At 33.0% G+C, this 21493-nt stretch overlaps 1 protein-coding gene across 1 annotated transcript; it reads left to right on the top strand.

The window, feature by feature from the left end:
• Positions 1 to 10506: 10506 nt before the first annotated feature.
• LOC110104837 (protein STRICTOSIDINE SYNTHASE-LIKE 3-like) lies at positions 10507 to 11859 on the top strand. Its single transcript, XM_020834105.2, has 2 exons — positions 10507 to 10948; positions 11538 to 11859. The coding sequence occupies exons 1-2, from the start codon at positions 10617 to 10619 to the stop codon at positions 11842 to 11844; spliced, it is 639 nt and encodes a 212-aa protein (XP_020689764.1). The 5' UTR covers positions 10507 to 10616; the 3' UTR covers positions 11845 to 11859.
• Positions 11860 to 21493: the final 9634 nt, after the last annotated feature.

Here is a 21493-nt window from a genome sequence, read left to right as displayed (position 1 = left end):
ATGCTATGTCTAATGTTGCTAACAAGATTTGGGCTTTTTGGAAAGAATTTGTTAGAATTGATAATATTGACAATTTTCCTCAAGTTTTACATTGCAACATCGAACGTTCCAATTTTCATTGATGTGCTTCTTTTGTTTATGTTGCGTCTTCTCGTTACTATAGACGGATTTTGTGGGAGCAAATTGTGACCTTTCATTGTGTTTGCAACCTTCCTTGGTCAGTTGGTGGTGACTTCAATTCTATTACTAATCCGTCTGAGCGCATTGGAGGTTCTCTCCCTATTTTTCAATCGATGGAAGATTTTAATGACATAATTATGGCTTGTAATCTTATTGAAATTGGCTTTTCTGGTAATAAATTCATGTGGCATCGTGGTCATTTATGGCAACGATTAGATAGAGTTCTTTTTAATAATGCGTGGATTAACTCGTTTAATTTGACTAAGGTGGATCATCTTAGCCGCTCCCTTTCTGATCACTCCCCTCTTCTTATTAAAGTTATGGTTAATTCTACGAGCTTGCCTTCTCAGTTTATATTTCAGAATATGTGGCTTCAACATGAGTCTTTTCTTGAGGTCGTTCAAAATAATTGGCATGCCCCTCTTTTCCCTGATGATTCTATTTCATGTATGACTAGATTGTGGCTCAAGTTGAAAAGGTTAAAGCTTGTTTTGAACTGGTGGAATCATAATATTTTTAAAAATATTTTTTCCGATATTTTACTGGTTAAAGACAAGTTTAATTCCTTTGAGGATTTATGCCAGTTGGATCCCTCTGTGTCCAACCTGACTCTTTTAAAGGAGGCTAAAGGGGATCTTTGTAAGCTTCAAGTTCAGGAAGAGATCTTTTAGAAGCAGAAGGCTGCGGTTAAACACTTGGTAGAAGGTGATAATAATACTAGATATTTCCATACTTTGGGTAATAAGAAACATTCTATCAACCATATTCATAAAATTTCTCGGGAGGACGGTTCTGCTACTGAGGATAAGGATGAGATTGCTAATCTTGCTGTTAATTTCTTTCAAAATCATCTCAATAAGTCTTTTACTCCTGCTACTATTGTTGATCATTCGTTTATCCCTAATTTAGTCTCTCAAGAGAATAATGTTGGTTTATCCTTTTGTCCTCTTGTTGATGAGATTAAAGATACTTTGTTTAACATGAATGCGGATTCTGTGGCAGGTCCTAATGGTTTTACTACTAAGTTTTTTTAGAATGCTTGGCATATTATTGCTAATGATGTCTCTTCTGCTATGGTTGATTTCTTTAATGGTTCGCCTATTCCGAAGTTTTTTTCTTCTACTTCGATTGTCCTGATTCCTAAGAATAGTGATATTAACTATTGGATTGATTTTAGACCCATTAGTTTGTGTTCTGTTTTTTATAAATTACTTATCAAAATCTTGATGAATCGACATAGTTTAATTTTGCCCAAACTTATTTCTCCTTTTCAAATGGGTTTTGTTAAAGGGCGTGCCATGACTTGGATGTGAAGATTATAGGTGGTAATATGATTTAAAAATTGGATATTGCCAAGGCCTATGATAGTATTTTCCCCCCCTAGGCCTATGATAGTATTAATTGGTGTTTCATTTACAAAATGTTGAGCTTTTTTGGTTTTGATGATAAGTTCATCTCTCTTATTAAATCGTGTATTGAAATTTCTTTTTTCTCTATTTTGGTGAATGGTAAGAGACATTGTTCCTTTAAAGCCTCCCATGGTCTGAGACAAGGCGACCCCATTTCTCCTGCTATCTTTATTTTAGCAGTGAATTACCTGTCTAGGGGCCTCTCGGATCTTTTTCAAAAATGTCCTTCTCTTTATTTTAGAACTTTGGGTGGCTTCAACATTTCGCACTTATGTTTTGCGGATGATTTCATTATTTTTTCTAATGCTTCGAAGAATAAGGTTTTTAAAATTTTGAGCTTTTTTAATCGTTTTGAATCTGTTAGTGGTCTTACTTTTAATAAAAATAAGTGTGGTTTTATTATTGCTAAAAGTGTCCCTCCTGTCAGAGTTTTAGATATTAAAAATCTTACTCTTTGCCGTTAAAGTATTTAGGTATTCCTCTTTATAAGGGTAGGAAGAGGTCTTTCCTTTTCGATGGTTTAATTGCTTCGGTGTATAATAGACTGGCTTCGTGGAACTCGAATTTTTTAAGCTTTGGCGGTCATCTTGTTCTTATTTAAAGTGTTCTCTCTTCCTTACCGGTTTACATCTTTCAAACCCTTTTCCCTCCCAAGTTGGTGTGCTATAGAATTGATAGAATTTTTAATAAATTTTTTTGGAAGGGCACGGGTAATAATTCTAAGATACACTGGACTTCTTGGTCTAACAGTTGTGGGACTTTACAAGAAGGGGCTCTTGGTTGTAAGACTATGTTTGACTTGTTTTCTGCTTTTTCTTATAAATTATGGTATAATTTCAGGTCCAATGTGAGTCTTTAGGCCAAATTTATGAGGACGAAATATTTGGGGGGTTTTCATCCTTCCAAGTGTTTTTATTCTAAAGGCCAGTCTAAGGTGTGGTATAGGCTTTGCTTGGCCAAATGGAAAGTGGAACCCTCCTTGGTTTGGGGTCTTAGGGAGGGTAATATTTTCGTTTGGCAGGATCATTGGATTGATGGCCAGTCTCTGGATTCTTTATTTAACACTTTCTCTTTGGACACTGTTAAAGTTAATTATTTCTTTTCAGCTAATAGGTGGGATTTGGATAAGCTTTACTCTATTCTTCCTTATTCTATTATTCAGATGATTCTTAAAATTCCCCTTATCTCAACTCTTATCTCAACTCCAAGGATGCTTTACTTTGTTCTTTTACTAAAGATGGCCTTTTTAGAACTAAAGATGCTTGACATTTTTTAAGGAATAAAAAGGATTCTTCTAAGCTTTTTAAAATGGTTTGGCCCAAAAGCATTCCGTCTACGATCTCAATTTTTATTTGGAGATTGCTACACAAGTTTATTCCTACAGATGAGTTGTTAAGGAAAAGAGGCTTTATTTTTCCCTCTAGATGTCAACGCTGCTACCATGTTGAAAACATGCATCATGTATTCATTTCCGGCCCCATTGCAGTGAAGGTTTGGTGTTTCTTTGAGGACTTAAGTTCTTCTTAATTGCTATAATCCTAATATTTCTATTCATAACTTGCTGGATGGTTGGTTTGTGAGGAATAGAGGCCATGTTCGGAATGTGATCCCAGCTCTTATTTTTTGGTACCTTTGGTTGGAGAGAAATAATTCTCGGTTCAATGGGATTGTCATGAATTACCAGAGTATCATTCATAAAGTTAAGGATAAGGTTAAAGCTCTTTTTACTGCTAATTTACTTCTTTTGCATAACTTTAACAATGCTCTTTTTACTCTTGATGCTTTCGGTATTAAGTTGGAGGTGACTAGCTCCCCTTGGGAGTTTAGGAGGTTTAATTGGTGAAAGCCAATTGTTAACTTTTTTAAGCTGAATATTGATAATATTTATGTGGGGAATATTTCTTGTGTTGGTGGTCTTATTAGAGATCACAATGGGTCTCTTATTTTGGCCTTTGCTGGTAAAGTGAATGGGAATGATAGAATGGGTAGCTTGTTAATGGCTGTGCTTCATGGCTTTAACATATGTGCTGATCTTTATCTTAATAATATAATTCTGGAGTATGATTATTCTTGTGATTTAAGTACTCTTTTTAACTTGGAGGAGAGCAGTTGTTCTCATGCCTATTTTTATATTAGGAGTATTAGGGAGGTCTTATCCTCTCTTAATTGCTCTTTTTCGCCCATTATCAAGGAGACTAATGGTTGTGCTCAGGCTATAGCTAATCTGGGCTATAACTGTTCTAATATGGACGATTTTTCTCTTAGTCAGTTGCCCGTCCCGATCCAAGGTTTGATTAGATTGGATCAAATTGGGTTACCCTATGTTAAACGTTAATTTTTTGGGTTGGCTGGTTTATTTCTTTCTTGTGTTCCTTTTCTTTTTTCTGGGTGGCTTTATTAGGTGTTTTTGGTTGTTGGCTGGGTTTTTTGCTCTTTGGGGGAGGCTGGAAGGTGTTTCGGGCTTATTGCCTGGGTTGTTGGCTGGAGTGGCCTGCTCTGTGGTTTTTTTCGTTGGCTTATTTGCTCCGTTCTCTTCGTGGGTTGTGGTGTATTGCCTGGAGGATTGGTTTGTCTCGGGTTGCTGCTGTGCTCCTATTTTCAATTTTGTGCAAGTGGTGTCCCAGGTGTGCTGGGGGCGATTGGAGTTTCTTCTCTATTTGTCTCTATTTATGCGGGGTTGCTTGCGTGTGGGGTACTGGATGGCTTTGATCGGTATCTGTGGTTCTTTGGGGTTCTGGTCCTTTCTCAGGCTGGCTGTCTTAGCTGGTTCTATTGGGTTTATTTTGCATAGTATCCAGGTTGGGAGCTATTGTTCATATTATCCTGGTTTATTCTGGTTGCTGCAATTTGTCCTGAGGACTCGGAATATCAGGAAGCTGTGCTGCTCTTATTTCATTCGGATGTATCCTTTTTGTGGTGTTTCTGTTTTTTTGATTTGGATCTTATTTTGCTATTTCTCATGTCCCTTTTCTCTTGTCTATCTTTTGCTTTTGCAGGTAATCTCTTGGATGTAAGATTGGAAGATCTTTTGGAGGACCTGTTACTGGGAGCATTTTGGTAGTCTTTTGTTTGCTCCCGTCTTTTGGGTGCTTGCTCTGAAGCACCGTAGCATGTTCTTATGTTGCTCTGTATTATTTTTTAGTTGGGAACTCGAGCTCGTAGGGTTTTTTTCTCTTTATTTTTGTAGCTCTCTGAGCAGTAGGGAGATTGAGTTCCCCTTAAGGACTTTGTAATTTATTTTCCTAATTAATGCTTAGGCTCCTCTAGTGGGTTTCACCTAAAAATTAATTTAAAAAAAAAAACTTAGAAAGGAAAAATAAAAATGCTATAGTAAACCTATATTCATAATTTAATTACCAACTTTTTTTTTCTTTCTTTCTTTCTTTTTTTTTCTTCCAATATAAAGTAGTCCATAACAGTAGAAGACAACGAGAGATAAGCTTTATTTAAATCAAATTCAATTTTAATAACAAGCACATAATGATGTGATAAAAAACTAGTATTCATGCTAGCCATTTAATCCAAGCCCCTAATGCCCAGAAATATAAGAGAAAAATATGTCACATATGCTTGCTACGCTATAAGGTTGGTTATAGATTAGCGAAAGCCATATAATTTGTTTCCAACTTAAATCCTTCTAAATTGTCTTTGATAAACTAATAATTTTCCAAATCTAACTTTATCATAATTAATCACTTTTTTAACCTGTAGTGAGAAAACTCTACTAAAATGGATTTTTTTAGAAGCAATTGATCCTTTTTGTAAGCTATGAAAAGCACTAAAAAAGTAAGAAAGAGAAGAATTATACGATAAACCAAACCTGAGACAAAGTCTCCTACAGTATTCTTAGCTCAAACCAAATGCCCTTTTGGTAGAGTTCTGGCAGAGTCAAGACTGTTAAAAAGAAGTTGCGTTCTGCTGGTTGGAGTTAGTTTTCTTCCGGTTGTTCTCATTTCTACTGCTGTTTGTCCGTTCAGAATGGCTTCCTCGTAAGTTTATTTTGATAATTTATAGTTTTGGCTGTTCTGGATATACTTTTGGGCTCCTTTATTTGTTGTTTATTATTCTTTATGATTTCATTTTGTTGGATTCGCCTCAGCTGGTTTTGCAGGTCCATTTTCTGGCAGATCTTGAATTTTTTGGTTGGTTGCTGCAGGCACTCATTTTTGCAGGATGATGATACTGAAAGCTCTATGTTGGATCTCCTATTTTTTTTTGGTGTTGGCTCCTGGCACCCTAGCTTTTTTCCCAAGTTTTTTTTTTTTCTTGTACTTAGTTGGGATCGCTAGCTATTAGATTTTTTTGCTTTTTAATGTAACTCTTTAGCATTAGTGAGCTTATAATCCCTATATAGACTTGTAATTTCTTTTTTTATTAATGCGTAGGCCTCTCCTTGAATTTTAATAAAAAAAAGAGGGTTAAAATGAAGCATGACAATTATAACCATCCTCACTCTAGCTGATAAATGGGTCACAATTGCGACCAAAGGCAATGCATCTGCATAGCAGCCTTTTTTAGAACTTTGAAATGAAAAGAGTTAGCCATCAGATAAATAGAATTCAACTGAGGTTAAAGATAGCAAAGTGTATCATAAATGACACAAAACTAACAATAAGAAGAGATAAGGGGAGCATGATAAGAAAAATTCTTTACAAGATTTTCAACTCATATCTCTCATGCATCCATGAGCTTCCATTTGTTTGGCAATTGTGCTCTAGGTGATCTTCTAACAATATCAAGCAGCAATTACCTAAAGATAAGTTCTACATCATCACCAAGTCTTAGCAATGTCTCTAGAGCCATTGCACTTTCACCCTAGACAAATGCTAGTATATTTGTTTACAAAGAGAAGCTAGAGCAATTTCATTAAGTTAAAAGGCATGACCATAATATCAAAGTAGTGAATCAAGCACCTTGCATCTAGAAGCATCATTTTGTATTTTGAACTCAACTAGCTTTGAAGTTTTCTAATAACCCATATGTTTGGATGCATATATTACCTTCAATAGAATGCAACCTAACTACCGACATCATAGTCCCTTAGTGTGATTGCCACTGTCAGCTTGTGCCTTAAACAACCACTATTGACCCATTTTATCAAACCACTATCATCGGCACACCCTCCAATTACCATCATCAGCACACACTCATGGTTTCCTATGTAAGAGGTTCATGTATTTACTAGAGATTATGATCTTTACACTCTTATCAAACACTTGTTCCCTCCTTTTACGAGGGAGAATTGGAGTTTGCATAAGAGGATTGACCTTTTAACAGAGATTGACAGTCTTTACACTTTTGTTGGATAGTTGTTCCTTCTTTTTATGGGGGAGAATTGGAGCTTGCATAAGAGGACAACTAGGATTTTATCGGAGATTAAAGATATTCAACTCTTGCTAGATAGTTGTTCCCTCCTTCTACGGAAGAGAACTAGAGCCTATGTAAGAGGGCAAATCCTTTTTTGTTGGTATTTAACTTCCCACTTATGCATAAAATTATGATCGATGATATTTTACTTGGTTCATGATACTGAGAGGAGGCTCACGTTAATGTCAAGGGAGTGATCACGCCTCATAATTATTTGAAAATTATAATATTATTTCAAAACTTTTTAGAAGACTCAAACATATATATTTAAATTTAATAAATTTTGACATAAGAAAATAGAAAGGGCAACTGATAAGCCACTAAAAATTTACCTTGATTGAGCACGAATATTGAAGCATATTCAAATTGGCAACTTTAAAAATTAAAATTGGTATAATTCAAACTTCAATTTTATCAAATTTATAGTCAAATTGAGCATCTCAATGAGATAAACTCAACAACACAAAAATTAATCCAATCCGAGCCCAAATGGTTATAAATCAAGGGACTGAGCATATTTGGCAGGTTCAAAGCATTAATTGGATAAAGAAATGCTATCCAAATATAGCATGCTTATAGTCAAATCCAAGGAGAGCCCAAGATCACTTAATTTTAACATCATTAAGGCACTTAAATGCTAAAAAATATTCCATGATCGAGGGAGTCAATATGATATGTTTGATGGAACACTCCAAATTTGATCCATATCTTCTTCAAATTTATAGAGTATGCTACTATCAAATTCTATAAATAGACCTCATATCCCCACATAAAAAAAGGCTTAGACTTTTGGAGCCTTAGACTTTGGGCTAGAGACTTAAGAGAGCTCTGAGTCATGAAACATCCTAGAGTTGCACCTCGACACCACTATCAGTGAATCCTCACCACAAGGCCTCCACTATTGGGCCTCTGCCCAACCATCGCCATTGGACCTCCGTCTGGCTGTCATCACCTACTGACTACGATCTCAATAACCACCATCACCAATCGATTACAGTCCCTTCGACTATGTTAGCCCGCCGACTATGATCCCTCCAACCATTATCGCTCGTCGACTACATCCCCTTATGAAATAACTCTACTATGTGAAAGACACACACAGACACACACACATATGTCAATAATATTTTGTGTAAAAAAAAAAGCCAATTCAATTCATTCTGCTTCCCTAAAACCAAATTTATCATCCAAGCATCTATCGTCTCTTTTCCACTCTTCCAAAGGGGGATGATGGATGGATAGTAGAAGAAGAGTCTAAGTTAGTACTTCCTATAGGTCATATATAGAGATAAATAATTATTCCACTCTCTCTTTTAGAGAAGTTACCTCAAATTCATTTCTTCAAATGAGGGTGATGAGGAAATCCATCTACTTGAAGATAATCCTAATTTTTTGAACTAAGGGATACTATTTCAAAAAATATATTAAGGGATGGCTCTTGCAAGAAGGTGCTCCCTAACGTTGATGCCCTAATAGTATTATAATACCCTTATTTTTTTATAATTGATTCATTGAATGAGATATTATTTATCGAGACACGATCACAATATCATAGAAGTGACTTGCCTTCTTATAGTGCATCTTCAATTACTATCTTAAAGATTATATTTATGGCCCCGAAAAAACTATCATCAAGAAATTGCCGCTTTTCTATAGTATATAAATTTATAGAATTAATGATGCAATTTTACACGAGTGTTTATTTTTTGATAAAATAAAAGATATTCTCATTCTTACTTTTCATCTCCTTTAATTGTTAAATATTTAATAAAGAAGAGTTTCTAATAAATGATTTAAATGTAATGTTAAAATCTATTAAAAATCATTAAAAATAAAAATTGACAAAATAGGTGAAGTTTAGTTTTTGTAAGAAAATCTAAATAAAAAAAGCTACAATACTACATACAACGTATAAAATGATCTCTAATTCAAATTATTATAGTATATATATCAAAGTCATTAATATATTAGAAACTAAAATTAAAAAAATTATTAACACTCTTTATTAATAAGCTTATTAGCAAAATGGTCTTAAGAATAAGATCATGTCTACTTTTAATGAGTTAGTTGAGATAAATTTCAGTACAAAGAATTATTCTCATCCCACCTTTATTAGTAAGCTTTTTTCATAAAGCTTATTTCAAGAAATACTTCAAGTTTTAAGAGGTTGTTAAGATCATTTTGCTTGGTTCTAATTTAACTTATGTTAAGTAAGCACTCTAAAAATAGTGCATCCTAATATGAAGAAGTTAGTTATTGAAGAGGCCAAGAAGTTAATTGTTGTTGGGTTTATTCGAGAAGATTTCTATATCCGCAGAATATTCATACTACCTATGATCAACAAGTTATGACTCAAAATTTCATTAACTTTTTATATTATCAGGTTGATTTTTATATTGATGACATCATCTTCAAGAGCAGATTAATAGATGCCTATGTAATATACTTAAGAATTATAATCCACTGAAAGATGGTTTAAAAATGAATCCTTTTAAACATACCTTCAAAGATTGATTATAAACTCCTTAAGATTCATACTGGTTGAGATGAAGTATCCTCCTATTCAAAAATAATATTTAACCTTAATCACAAAAGTTATAGCAACACATGTTATCACAAAAGATCAATCTAATTTCTTAAGTTAATCACCTATAAAATTCTCCAAAATAATTTATAAAAAAAAATTATCAAAATAATAATAATAATAAAGTGTGCAACATATAACTTAAAAAATTAGAATGAGGTAAGATGGATTTGTTTGAAAATTTTGACCAAATATGCCTTGTAATAAGCACAATTGGAGAAAAATATCTTAACTTTGTTTTCTTAAATCAATATGCTAAAAAATAATTTTTTTTGAGTTAAATTACTCATCTTTTATATAAGTAAAATTCTTTTTTAGTCAGCATAGACTAACTTGATTATCAAATCTTATTAGAAATACTGCTCAAAAGTACAAACATAATTTGAACTTCATTCAAATCTTCTTGCGCACATATCAATCCCATAATGCATTTTCTAGATAGCTCATTTCATGTTGCCGTTCTCGAAATCCCTTCCTCACTAAGCCTTCTCTTCTCCTTACCATCAGACACATCGTTGTCTACTCCACTGAGCTCATGTCGCTAAATCTTCTCCTCTTCACATGCCATTAGTCTCATTGACAAGCCCTCCTATCGCAAGACCATTTCCCTTGACATAATTAATCTTGTCCATAAGTCTTCAGTGAATCAATGTTGTGATCCCACAATACCAACTCTTTCTAATTTTATTTGTAAACCCCAATAAACTTGCATCACAAAATTCTATATAATGAATATGTGATGCATGGCCTAATGAGCTTTATTGACTTAGACTCCAATTTAGCACTATTTTTTCATAATAGGGAATTAAGTGCTCTTCAAACATCAATTTATTATTATTACTATTATTATTATTATTTAAAGTAGGCCATAGTCATCAATTAAAATTTTTATGAAAATTTCTTTCGATATGTGTTTTTAGACCAAGCTTTCAATTTTTCCGTGCATTTTGCGTCACGCATTACGTCAAAACATTGAGGTATCCGTCTCCGAATTTGGCCGAATCTCAGCTACTTCACTGGTGAAACAACAAAGCCGCCAAAGGTATTCGCGGGAAAAGCCTCAGAGACCGTCGGCGATGGCACTCGCTGGGCCTATTGTAGCCGGTCTGTTTCTCCTTGCGGCGCTCTACTGCGGCACAGACCCTTTCAATCACCGTCCCATGGCTAAATTTCCTGGCTTCGAAGTTTACCCTGTGGAGCTGCCGCCGTGGTCGGAGCTTCCGGCGGCGAGAGACGCAGAGAACCGCCTTCAGAAAGCGGAGTTGAGGTTTGTAAACCAGGTCCAGGGGCCGGAGAGCATCACCTTCGACCCCCTTGGCCGCGGGCCCTACACCGGCGTTGCTGACGGCCGGATCTTGTTCTGGAACGGCGAGTCCTGGTCAGACTTCGCCTACACGTCGCAGAACAGGTCTATATGCTTTTTCTACTTTTTTTTAATAAATTGTAAAATATAGAATTCGTATCTATGATTTTAGGGTTTTAAAATTAGAGTAATTTTCTCCGAATAGACCACAGATCCTTCAATTTTAAATAAGTTTTAATCAAGATTTTTTATTCCACAGTTTGTGATGATGTGGTTTAGCAGTGGATTTTATTTGATTGCTTAGTTCATTTTGGAGTTTACTAAATCCTACTTGCCCCCAAACAGCCCCACAATTTGAAGTTTTCTAGATTTAGGTTTTATTTGGAACAACTTTCTTGATGCTTCGCTTTTCGGATCTAATCATAATTTTTGTTTAACCTTTTTTTTTATTTGATTTCAATAAATTTTGGTGCTTGGAAACTACTTTCAAAAAAGTTGTTTTCTTTACTTCAACTTTACAATCATTTTTATAAAAAGTTATAGTCATCCCAAACAAACTCATAATTAGAATTGCATGGAAATATTTGGTGGCCATTTCGGATCCAGGGCAACATCGCTATGTTTATTTGGGAATTTTGTTTAATTTACTTTGTTCGGATCCCTAACAACGAAATTGGCTTTATTTTATGAGTAGGTCAGGGCTATGTGACCCGAAACCATCACTTTTTAGCTATTTGGAAAATGAACACATCTGTGGGCGGCCATTGGGTCTTCGTTTTAACAAGAAAACTGGAGACCTTTATATTGCTGATGCATATTTTGGGTTGCTGAAGGTAGGCCCAGAAGGTGGGGTGGCTACACCGCTGACCACAGAGGCAGAAGGTGTCCCATTTAAGTTTACCAATGATTTAGATATTGATGAGGATGGAAGTATTTATTTTACTGATAGCAGCTTCAACTTTCAGAGGAGGTATTGTTCTTTCATATCTCCTGAATTTTGATGATTCATTGTCTAGTTTAGTAACTATTCTAATAATCCTAAAGTTTTGTTTGACATCACTTTTTTTTTAAAGCATGTTTGTTTAATGAGGTTTTTAAGTGTTTTTATTTTTATTTTACAAAAAATTAAGTTTTAAAAATATTCAAAAGAAAAACTATCATTACGGGCCGCCGCTGCCAAGCGTTAGTGTTGCCCCGCCGGTGATTTACACCACCACTGCATACTAAACAAAACATATTTTTAAAATACAAAATATATGTTTTTTAATGTCAAAACATTAATAAAATAAAATAAAATTGATCTCAAACTGCCCCTTAAATAATTCATAGAAAAGGATATAAATCTTTTTATAATATGTTTTTTGTTTTAATATTGATCTAATGTTTTCTTGTTCTTTTTAAATGTTCATATTCAAGCATTGTTAGATTCTAATAAGCTCGAGTAATTTAGCGTTGAAGATTTCTATTTTTTTTAAGAGCTATTCTACTTTGATTTTCTTATGATTGCTTTGCTCCATTATATATCTCTATAGCTAGGTACTTGGTTCTGATAATCACTAGTGAATTCTAGAAAAACATGTGTTCCATTTGGCACCAGAAGTCTGGTATTTTATGGTTGGTATGTGTCCACATTTTTCTCATTGATAGAATTGGACCATTAACTCTCCTTTGTCCCTCTTTCTACCTTTTATTCTTTTTTATTTAGTGAACAAGTTGGGACATACTTTTCATTAGAAAAAAAAAAAACAAATTAAAAAATAATTAGAAAAAGGCCTTATGTTGAATCCGGCCATGAGAGGAAATCCAAAATGGAATTTAAATCCCATTTTTTACCCTGATCAATGCAGAATTAAACCAAGGAGAAAATGTCAACGCAAATTACTTTGTTGATGAACATTCTACCATTTTGCTATTTGTAGACAATCCAAATTGTTGCTAAAAAGAAGATATTCCAAAGGTTAGCCAAATCATTATTGTTATGTTTGAACTCTGTGATGTCAAAGCTAAATGGATACTTCCTATAAGCTTAGAGGAAGGAATACCAGATGGACGATATATTCTCTTCCAAATATTGCTAATGACCCAATTAAAAAGGAGGTGAAAATCATCTTCAAAAACAATATTACACATGTTACAAAAAGGAGAATTGATAATGCGCAATTTGTTAAAGTGAACTTTGCTTGGAAACCTTCTTATGCAAACCATCCAACCAATCATGAATGGAGATCTTAATAGGAATAATTGGATTCCATATTCATTGAAAAGATGTCCCTTTTTATCATGAACTTGAGGGAAATTACCATTTAAAAGAAGCCAGTAATACTTTATCTTTTGAACCTGATAAGTGAAATGTATTGATGATAGAATAAGAAAAATTTCATCATCGAATAAATGAAAAATAAAAGTTTGTTTTCGATTGGATGTGCCATTAAGATTTAGCCAAGCCCAAGGGCTTCTAAGAAACAAAATAAGCTCGTTGAAAGTGATAGCAAGAGGACAATCCTCAATCCATTTATCTAGCTAGAATTTGCTTGTTCATATTAACATTCCAAGCAATATTGATAAGGGTTGAACAAAGTTTCCAAAACCTATAATGAATATGAAAGATTTAGCGAAAGAAGCCTTCTTGAAGCAATAAGCAGTAGGGCCTCATAGGCAATATACTTCTTTTTCATGACATAACTTGTCAGACTAGAATCATTAGGATGTAAGGTTTTCCCATTCATTTGCTAAGAATATAAATATTAATGGATCCCACCATATTCTTTAAGCTTATAAGTATTTTTCTTTCAAACATTATTAAGACCATTAGCATATGTTTTTTTTTTTTTTTTTCGACATAAAATTTCTTTAAATGCCCTAAATTTAACTTGTCACCCATTTGGAAATCTAAATGAAAGAAAGATAGTATAGATGAATAGAAGTCAGGATTGAGTTAATGATAATAATCCTACCCCCTTTGAACAATTATTATTTTTCCAATATACAAGCTTAAGGCGATTTTTGTCGATGGAAGGATTTTTGTAATCTTTTAATATTAAGATGATTACCCAAACACTTAAAATGTGGTTTTTCCAAGGAACATCAAAATACTGTAGCAAGAAGCTATGCAATGATAATTATTAAGCTAAATTAATAAAGATTTAGAAGAATTGATTTTCAAATCTAGCATACCTTAAAGCTTTAGAGAGAATATGCTTAAGATAGAGAACTTATTTTTTAAAAGCACCGCAAAATAAAAAAGTGTCGTCAGTAAATTGGATGCTAGCAAATGAGGCTTCTCAAAATAAAGTTGAACTCAGTTAATCCATCCAACATTAACTACAGCTAAGAGCAAGGGCAGATGCAGGGGGGCAAGTCCCTCCCACCCAAAAAAAAGAAGGTTTATATCATTTAAACCCTAATTTTACTTGTTCAATGTTTTTTTCCTCTTCGTGACTTTGCTTATCGTGACATTCCGCAAGTCGCAACCTTCTCCCTCATCTCGCATCCCTCATGCGTGCACTTACATGGACAGCAAATGGCTTCACAAGGCCTAGACTGCGGTCGTCGGCCAGTAACTTCAGGCGTGTTGGTGAGTTTCGCAGCCTCTCCGTTGCCTCACGGCCCTCACGCATGCGCTTGTGTGAACATCATTCAACAAACGAGAGGTATTTTTTTCGTTGATTTCAGTTTAGGAGCATGAAATTATCGTGAGGCCCAGCCTTCTCCCTCAAAGGGTCGTGAGGAAGGATAGGTTTGTACTTATGATTTTTTAAGCTTCCTTGGCTATATTATTTAGGAGCATGAAATTATCTATCCGATGTGAAGGATAGGTTTGTACTCCCTTGAGAAAACACAAAAATAAAAAGAATATGACCAACATTTTTGCACATCTAAAATTTAATACAATCACTAAGAAAAACTTAGAGAAATCTACCTCGTTTTTAGTTTTCAACCTAATAATGTTTGTCTACATGTGTTATTTCTATAATTTTTGTTTCATTAGTAAAATTGTAGTCTACAAAATATAGTTTTCTCTGGTAGTTTTGTTCTTGTTGAGTTATTTGAATGTGTTATCTTATTTGAATTCTTAACTTTATATTTTTATAGAATAACAATAGACTGTAGACATCTACTCTTAAGGAATTTTTGAGTACAAGTTTGAATATCATGAAAAGATATTTTAAGCGATCTTCGGATTCAAAAATATCAAATAATATGGATGAGAATAGCAATAAGGTTTAAGAGCAAAATAAAAATGCATTCGAGTGGATGTTGATTTATAAAAAAATATGGAGTTAAGTGTGAAAAATAGTTCATCTGATCTAGGGCTACGAATTTATATTACTAACTTTAATCCTAACATTCGGGATGAATTTCGTAGAACATATTTACAACAAGAGTTATTTCAACCTCTTAGTCATGATTTTTTAAAAAGTAAATATATGATGAAAGACAGACGCTTTAATCCTACTTGATTTGACAAATACTCTAATTGATTAGAGTATAGTATATATAAAGATAAAACATATTATTTATATTATTATCTTTTCAGAATATATGGTAGAGGTAACAAAGAGGATGAGATATTTAATAAAAATAAGTTTTCAAATTGAAAAAAAAAATTTAATCTTTATGTAGGAAGTCATAACAGTGTACATCATAATGATAGGTGAAGTTATGAAAATCTAATGAAATAAAGTCAACATATTAGTTTTGTATTCTAAAAGTTATCAGATCAAGTTACAATTGCATATCGTACATACCTCAATACTTCAGTTAATTGTATAATATTTCTTTTGAGATAAGGGCTAGCTTTCCGAGGACATGACGAGTCTTGTACATCTAAAAATCAAAGTAATTTTCTTAAACTGGTGTTGTTTATGGCTAAACATAATAAATACATATAAGATGTGTTGCTAAAAAATGCACTTGAGAATTTAAAATTAATTGCACATGATATTCAGAAAGATATTACAAAAGTATTTGCTATTGCAATCACAAACTTCATGTATGATGAGATTTGTGATAAGTTTTCTTAATTTTAGTTGATGAATTGCTTGACAAATCTGCTAAAGAGCAAATGATCAATTGTAGTGTGTTTTGTTGACAAAAAAGATGAGATAGTAGAATATTTTTTGGAAATTTCTCATATGCTAGATACAATTGCGAATAGTCAAAAAATGATAATTGAATAACTCCTTTTAACATATGGTTTAGCAATTCTTGAATATGGGGTCAATGTTATGTTATGATGTAGCTAATAATATGAGAGAAGAGTAAAGGTTCAATTTCTGAATGAAAATAAATCAGCACGTTACATTCATTGCTTCTCACATCAGCTTTAATTAATATTGATTGCAGTTGTGAAAGTTATATTAAGATTATTTTATTATTTACTTTAATTTTTAGTGTGATTAATTTTGTTGGTGTCTCTTACAAGCATCATGATCAACTCTGAGAACTATAACGTGAGAAGACATTAAATGAATTACAAAGTAGAAAATTTTTACTTGGGAGATGGTTAAATAAAGAAATAATTCTTAGGCGTGCAGGCAATACGCGATGGGGTTCACATTATAAATTAATTATAAGGTTAATCACAATGTTTCTTACAGTAATTGATGTTCTGAAAATTATTTTGTAAGATGGTGTAAGCTCAGAACAAAAAGATGAGGCATATGTGTTATTAGAATTATTACAAACCTTTGAATTTTCTTTTTGTCTATATTTGATGAAAGATGTACTTGATATCACTATTGAACTATCACAAATTTTGTAAAGAGGAGAACAAGATATTATAAGTATTGTTTTTGGTGCTTAAATGTAAAATGAGACTGCAAGATATGAGAGAGAATAAGTGGGTTGATTTTAGTAGTAATGTAACTTCGTTCTGTGAGTAATAGAAAATAAATGTTCCACATATGAATGATAAATATGTTGCTTGCAGTCGGCCTCAATGTAGAGCTCAAGATATAATAAATTTATATCATTTTTTGATTTAAATTTTCTACACTGTGCTTGATATACAGCTTGAAGAGTTGAAAAATTATTTTACAGAAGTAAATATCAAGCTTTTTTTGTGTATGACTTGTTTAAATCCTAATAACGAATTTTATGCATTCGACAAAGAGAAGTTTATTAGAATGACATAGTTTTATCTAATTGATTTTAATCTTTTTTATCAGACGGTTCTTTAAAATTAATTAGATACTTATATTATGGATATGCGATCAGATGGCTAGTTCTCTTAATAATTTGATAAACACAAAGTTATCAATTGTGTATGGGATCTAATGATAAGTATCCAATTGATTTTTTAGAATCGTCTGATTAAAAAGACTAAAATCAGTTGGATAAAATTGTCATTTTAATCAACATGTTTTTGTCGAATACATAAAATTTTTTATTAGGATTCAAACAAACTATGCATAAAAACAGCTCGGTATTTACTTATATAAAACGATTGTTCAACTCTTGAAGTTACATATCAAGCATCGTGTAGAAAATTTCAACAAAAAAATGATATAAATTTGTTTTATCTTGAGCTTTAGGGAGAGGCCGGCCATGAGCAACCTATTTATCATTTATATATAGAACATTTATTTTTTGCTGCTCATAGAATGAAGTTATATTACTAATGAAGTTAGCCCACTTGTTATCTTTCATATCATGTAGTTTCATTTTACATATACGTATAAAAAATATAGTATTTACAATATTTTGTTCTCATCTCTACAAAATTTATAATAGTTCATTAGTGATATCAAAACATCTTTCATCAAATATAGGAAAAAAAATTCAAATGTCTGTAATGATTTCAATAATGCATACACCTCATCTTTTTAATCTGAGCTTACACCATCTTCTAAAATAATTTTCTAAACATCAATTACTGTAGAGAACATTGTTATTAACCTTATAATTGATTCATAATTCGAACCCCACTACATATCGCCTTTACGCCTAAGGATTATTTTTTGATTTAAATCTCGTCCAATTAAAAGTTTTCCACTTTGTAATTCATTTAATGCCTTCTCGCATTGTAGTTCTCAAAACTTATCACGACTTTTGCAAAAAACACCAACAATATTCATCACACTTGAAATTATAATAAATAATAAAGCAATAAGAATATGATTTTTTGCAATTGCCACCAATGTTAATTGAAGTTGATATGAGAAGTAATGAATGTAACGTGCTGGTTTATTTTCATTCATAAATAGATCCTTTAAACGATTAAACTCTCATCTCATATTGCTAGCTACATCATAACCTTGACCCCGTATTCTAGAAATATTCAAAACATATAGTGAAAAGAGTTGTTCAATTTTAATTTTTTGACTATTCGCAATTGTATGCGACACATGAGAAATCTCCAAAAATATTATACTATCTCACATTTTATGTCAACTAAACGCACTACAATTGTCATTTGCTCTTTAGCAGATTTATCAAGCGATTCATCAACTAAAATTGAGAAAACTTATCAATAATCTCCTCAAATATGAAGTTTGTGATTGCAATAGTGAAAGCTCTTGTATTATCTTTTTGAATATCAGGTGCAATTAATTGTAAATTCTCAAGTGCATTTTTTAGCACCTCATCTTTTATGCCTTTGTTATGTTCAGCCAGAAATAACACCAGTTCAATAAAAATATTCTGATTTTTGGAGTACAAAACTCATCATGTCATCGAAAAGCTAGTCCTTGTCTCAAAAAAAATTTTATGCAATCGGCTGAAGTTTTGAGGTGGGTACGGTATGCAATTGTAGCTTGATCTGTTTCTTTTTTAATACAAAACTAATATGTTGACCCTGTTTCATTAGGGCTTCACAACTTCGTCTAGCATTATGAAACGCATTGTTATGACTTCCTACATGAAGATCAAATTTGTTTGTTTTGTCCAATTTGAAAATACATTTCATATTAAATGTCTCTTCCTCTTTATTGCTTGTACCGGATGTTCAGAAAAGATAATAATATAAACAATATGATTTATCCTTACATATACTATACTTTAGCTAATCAGAGTATTTGTCAAACCAAGTAGGATTAAAGCAATGTCTTTCATCCCACATTTACTTTTCAAAAAATCATAATTATGATTTTGAAATGGTCATCGTTGTAAATATGTTCTATGAACTTCATCTCGAATGTTAGGATTAAATTCAGTAATAAGAATTCATAGTCCTGGATCAGATGGAAGATTTTTCACACTTAATTACATATTTTTTTATAAATAAACATCCACTCAAATGCGTTTTTCATTTTGCTCTTCAACTTTATTAGTATTATCATCCATATTATTTGATATTTTTGAATTCAAAAATCACTTGAAATATCTTTCCATGATGTTCAAACTCGTACTCAAAGATTCCTTAATAGTAGATATCTACAGTCTACTGTTATTCTGTTAAGATATAAAATTAAGAATTTAAACAAGATAGCACATTCAAACAACTCAACAAGAACATGGCTACTAGAGAAAATTATATTTTGTTAGGTCGGCCGCCCAACTTCAATCGGTCCCTCTTGGACCGGTTCTTTGCTACAAGAGGCAGGCCCCTAAGGTGGGCGGAAATGGGAAGGGAGGCGGCACATGGGTGGGGCCCAAGCATTGATGAGATCTTGGGTTTAGGGGAAAAATTCAAATGTTGTGGGTTGCTTAGGGATTAAGTATTAAATAATTGTATTGTTGCTTTAAGTATTTTCCTTTTGGCTAGGGTTAGGATTATCTTGAATTTGAGCTGAAATTTGATATCTCTTATGTTTGCTTTTGGGGCTCTAAGCTTGGGCTAGATATTTTGGGAATGAAATCTTCCTCTTGAATTGAAGATTCATTGTCTCGGATTGTTTCTTTTCAACTATTAGTGAATATCAAGTGCTTGTTTTTTTATTTCCCTACAATTTTTCATCAAAATATGCTCATTCTTGCTGTTTTTCACTGAATTTCTGCAAGTTTCTTTATTTTGGTGGTTGTTTTCCATCATATTCAGCCTTGTTAATTAAGCAAAAACAATTCTCTAAAGTAGTTGAGCATGTCATTAAGTTTGACTTTTTGGGGTTCAGTTAACTTGTATTTGTCAAAGACATCTTCTAAGTCAATTAGAAAATTCCCTAAAGATTATACTTCACATTAAATGTGATAATACAATTGTGAACCTGGTTAGAAAAACATATCTTAATCATCTGTTGTTTAAATTGCATATTCTTATTGTTTTGTTAACTGAACCAATTATTATGTCTTATGTCTAAGCATTATTACCCTTATTTGAACTTTGATACCTAATGCGATAGGAAGCATTTTAGGATTTTGGATTTCTTATGCAGATGTATAATGTACCACACAATTCTGATAAATACATAAACTTCCAGTTCACAATTCTTTAGTTTAGATTAGTATACATTTCTTGAGATGAAAATTGAAAGTACAAAGAAATTTTCCACAAAATATAATTTAATGGTTGTCTTTTAAAAAGAACGGATTGAAGTTTGGAGCATGACAATTATATATTCGGTTGGAAGTCAGGTCACAGTAAAAAAAATGAAATTAAAATCAAATTTAGCAAAACTCACTCCTACGAGAAACTGATAGCTAAAAATTAGAGAACAAAATTAAGAAAACATATGAGTAAGGAAACTGATAACCAAAAATTAGGGAAGAAATCATTTCTGAAGTTAATTATTATCCTCTAATGTAATACGGTTGGAAATTGCAATTTAAATGGCCTTGAGATCAGCATCAAACATGAAAGGAGAATTACATATCTAAAGGAGGTAAAGTATCAGTAACTCTATTCGGATGATTAGGTTTAGGAGAAGCTTCCATTAAAATCTGATTAGAATGTTGTCCGTCAAAAGGGGGTAAGTGATATTTTCAGCAACAATAGTGGTGTTAATAGTAGTAGCTTCAAAACCATTTGGCTTTATCACACAAGCAGGAATAGTGCTTGACTCCAATAGAGGAGAAGTTTGTCGCTCATAATTTTGTTGAACAAGGCCAACTGGATTATCATCCTCGTGATTATGCTTAGAACCAAGAAATTTTTTGGACACCTTTTCTGTATTAGCATTTGCAGCATTTCTACAAAAGGACAGCATGTGGCCAAAAAGATTACAATGAGAATAATAGGAAGAAACTTTTTCAACCACTCTTCGCTAATTACTTTTTCTGCATTGCCAATCCAAATGCTCTCATCAATCTCAACTAGGTCCTTTGCCACAAAACCGAATGTCAAAGAGATCTACTAGTTGCGAAAGATTTAGAGCTGCTTAGGGCTCAGAATGGGAGAGAAGTGATGCGGTGCATTTTAAGCTAGGATAGTCCTTAGGAGTACTTTATCCATTTTGTTCTAGAATACTCTTTTGCTCTCATAAGTAGGAGGTCTTGTAGAAGAAGAAAGCATTGAATGATATTATCCCCATTAGAAAGCTTTGAAAGCTTCTTGTTCTTCTTCCCTGGATTGGGAAAATCCTAAAATCCTTCTTGTAGGTATCATCTTCCGACGATCCACTACATCAGTTGGTATCAGAGCCTGGAGTTTGTGAAGATCGATGAACTGCGGAAGAAGGTCGGCTGTCGACGACGTTTGAAGCCGTAGAACAAGGGCGGTCGACGAAGATCGACGCCGAATAAGATGGGCGGTCGACGAAGATCACCACCGAA

This window comes from Dendrobium catenatum, unplaced genomic scaffold (genome assembly GCF_001605985.2).
Source record: "Dendrobium catenatum unplaced genomic scaffold, ASM160598v2 original_scaffold_268049, whole genome shotgun sequence".
NCBI classification, from domain to species: domain Eukaryota; kingdom Viridiplantae; phylum Streptophyta; class Magnoliopsida; order Asparagales; family Orchidaceae; genus Dendrobium; species Dendrobium catenatum.
This window is presented reverse-complemented; position numbering and strand designations above follow the sequence as displayed.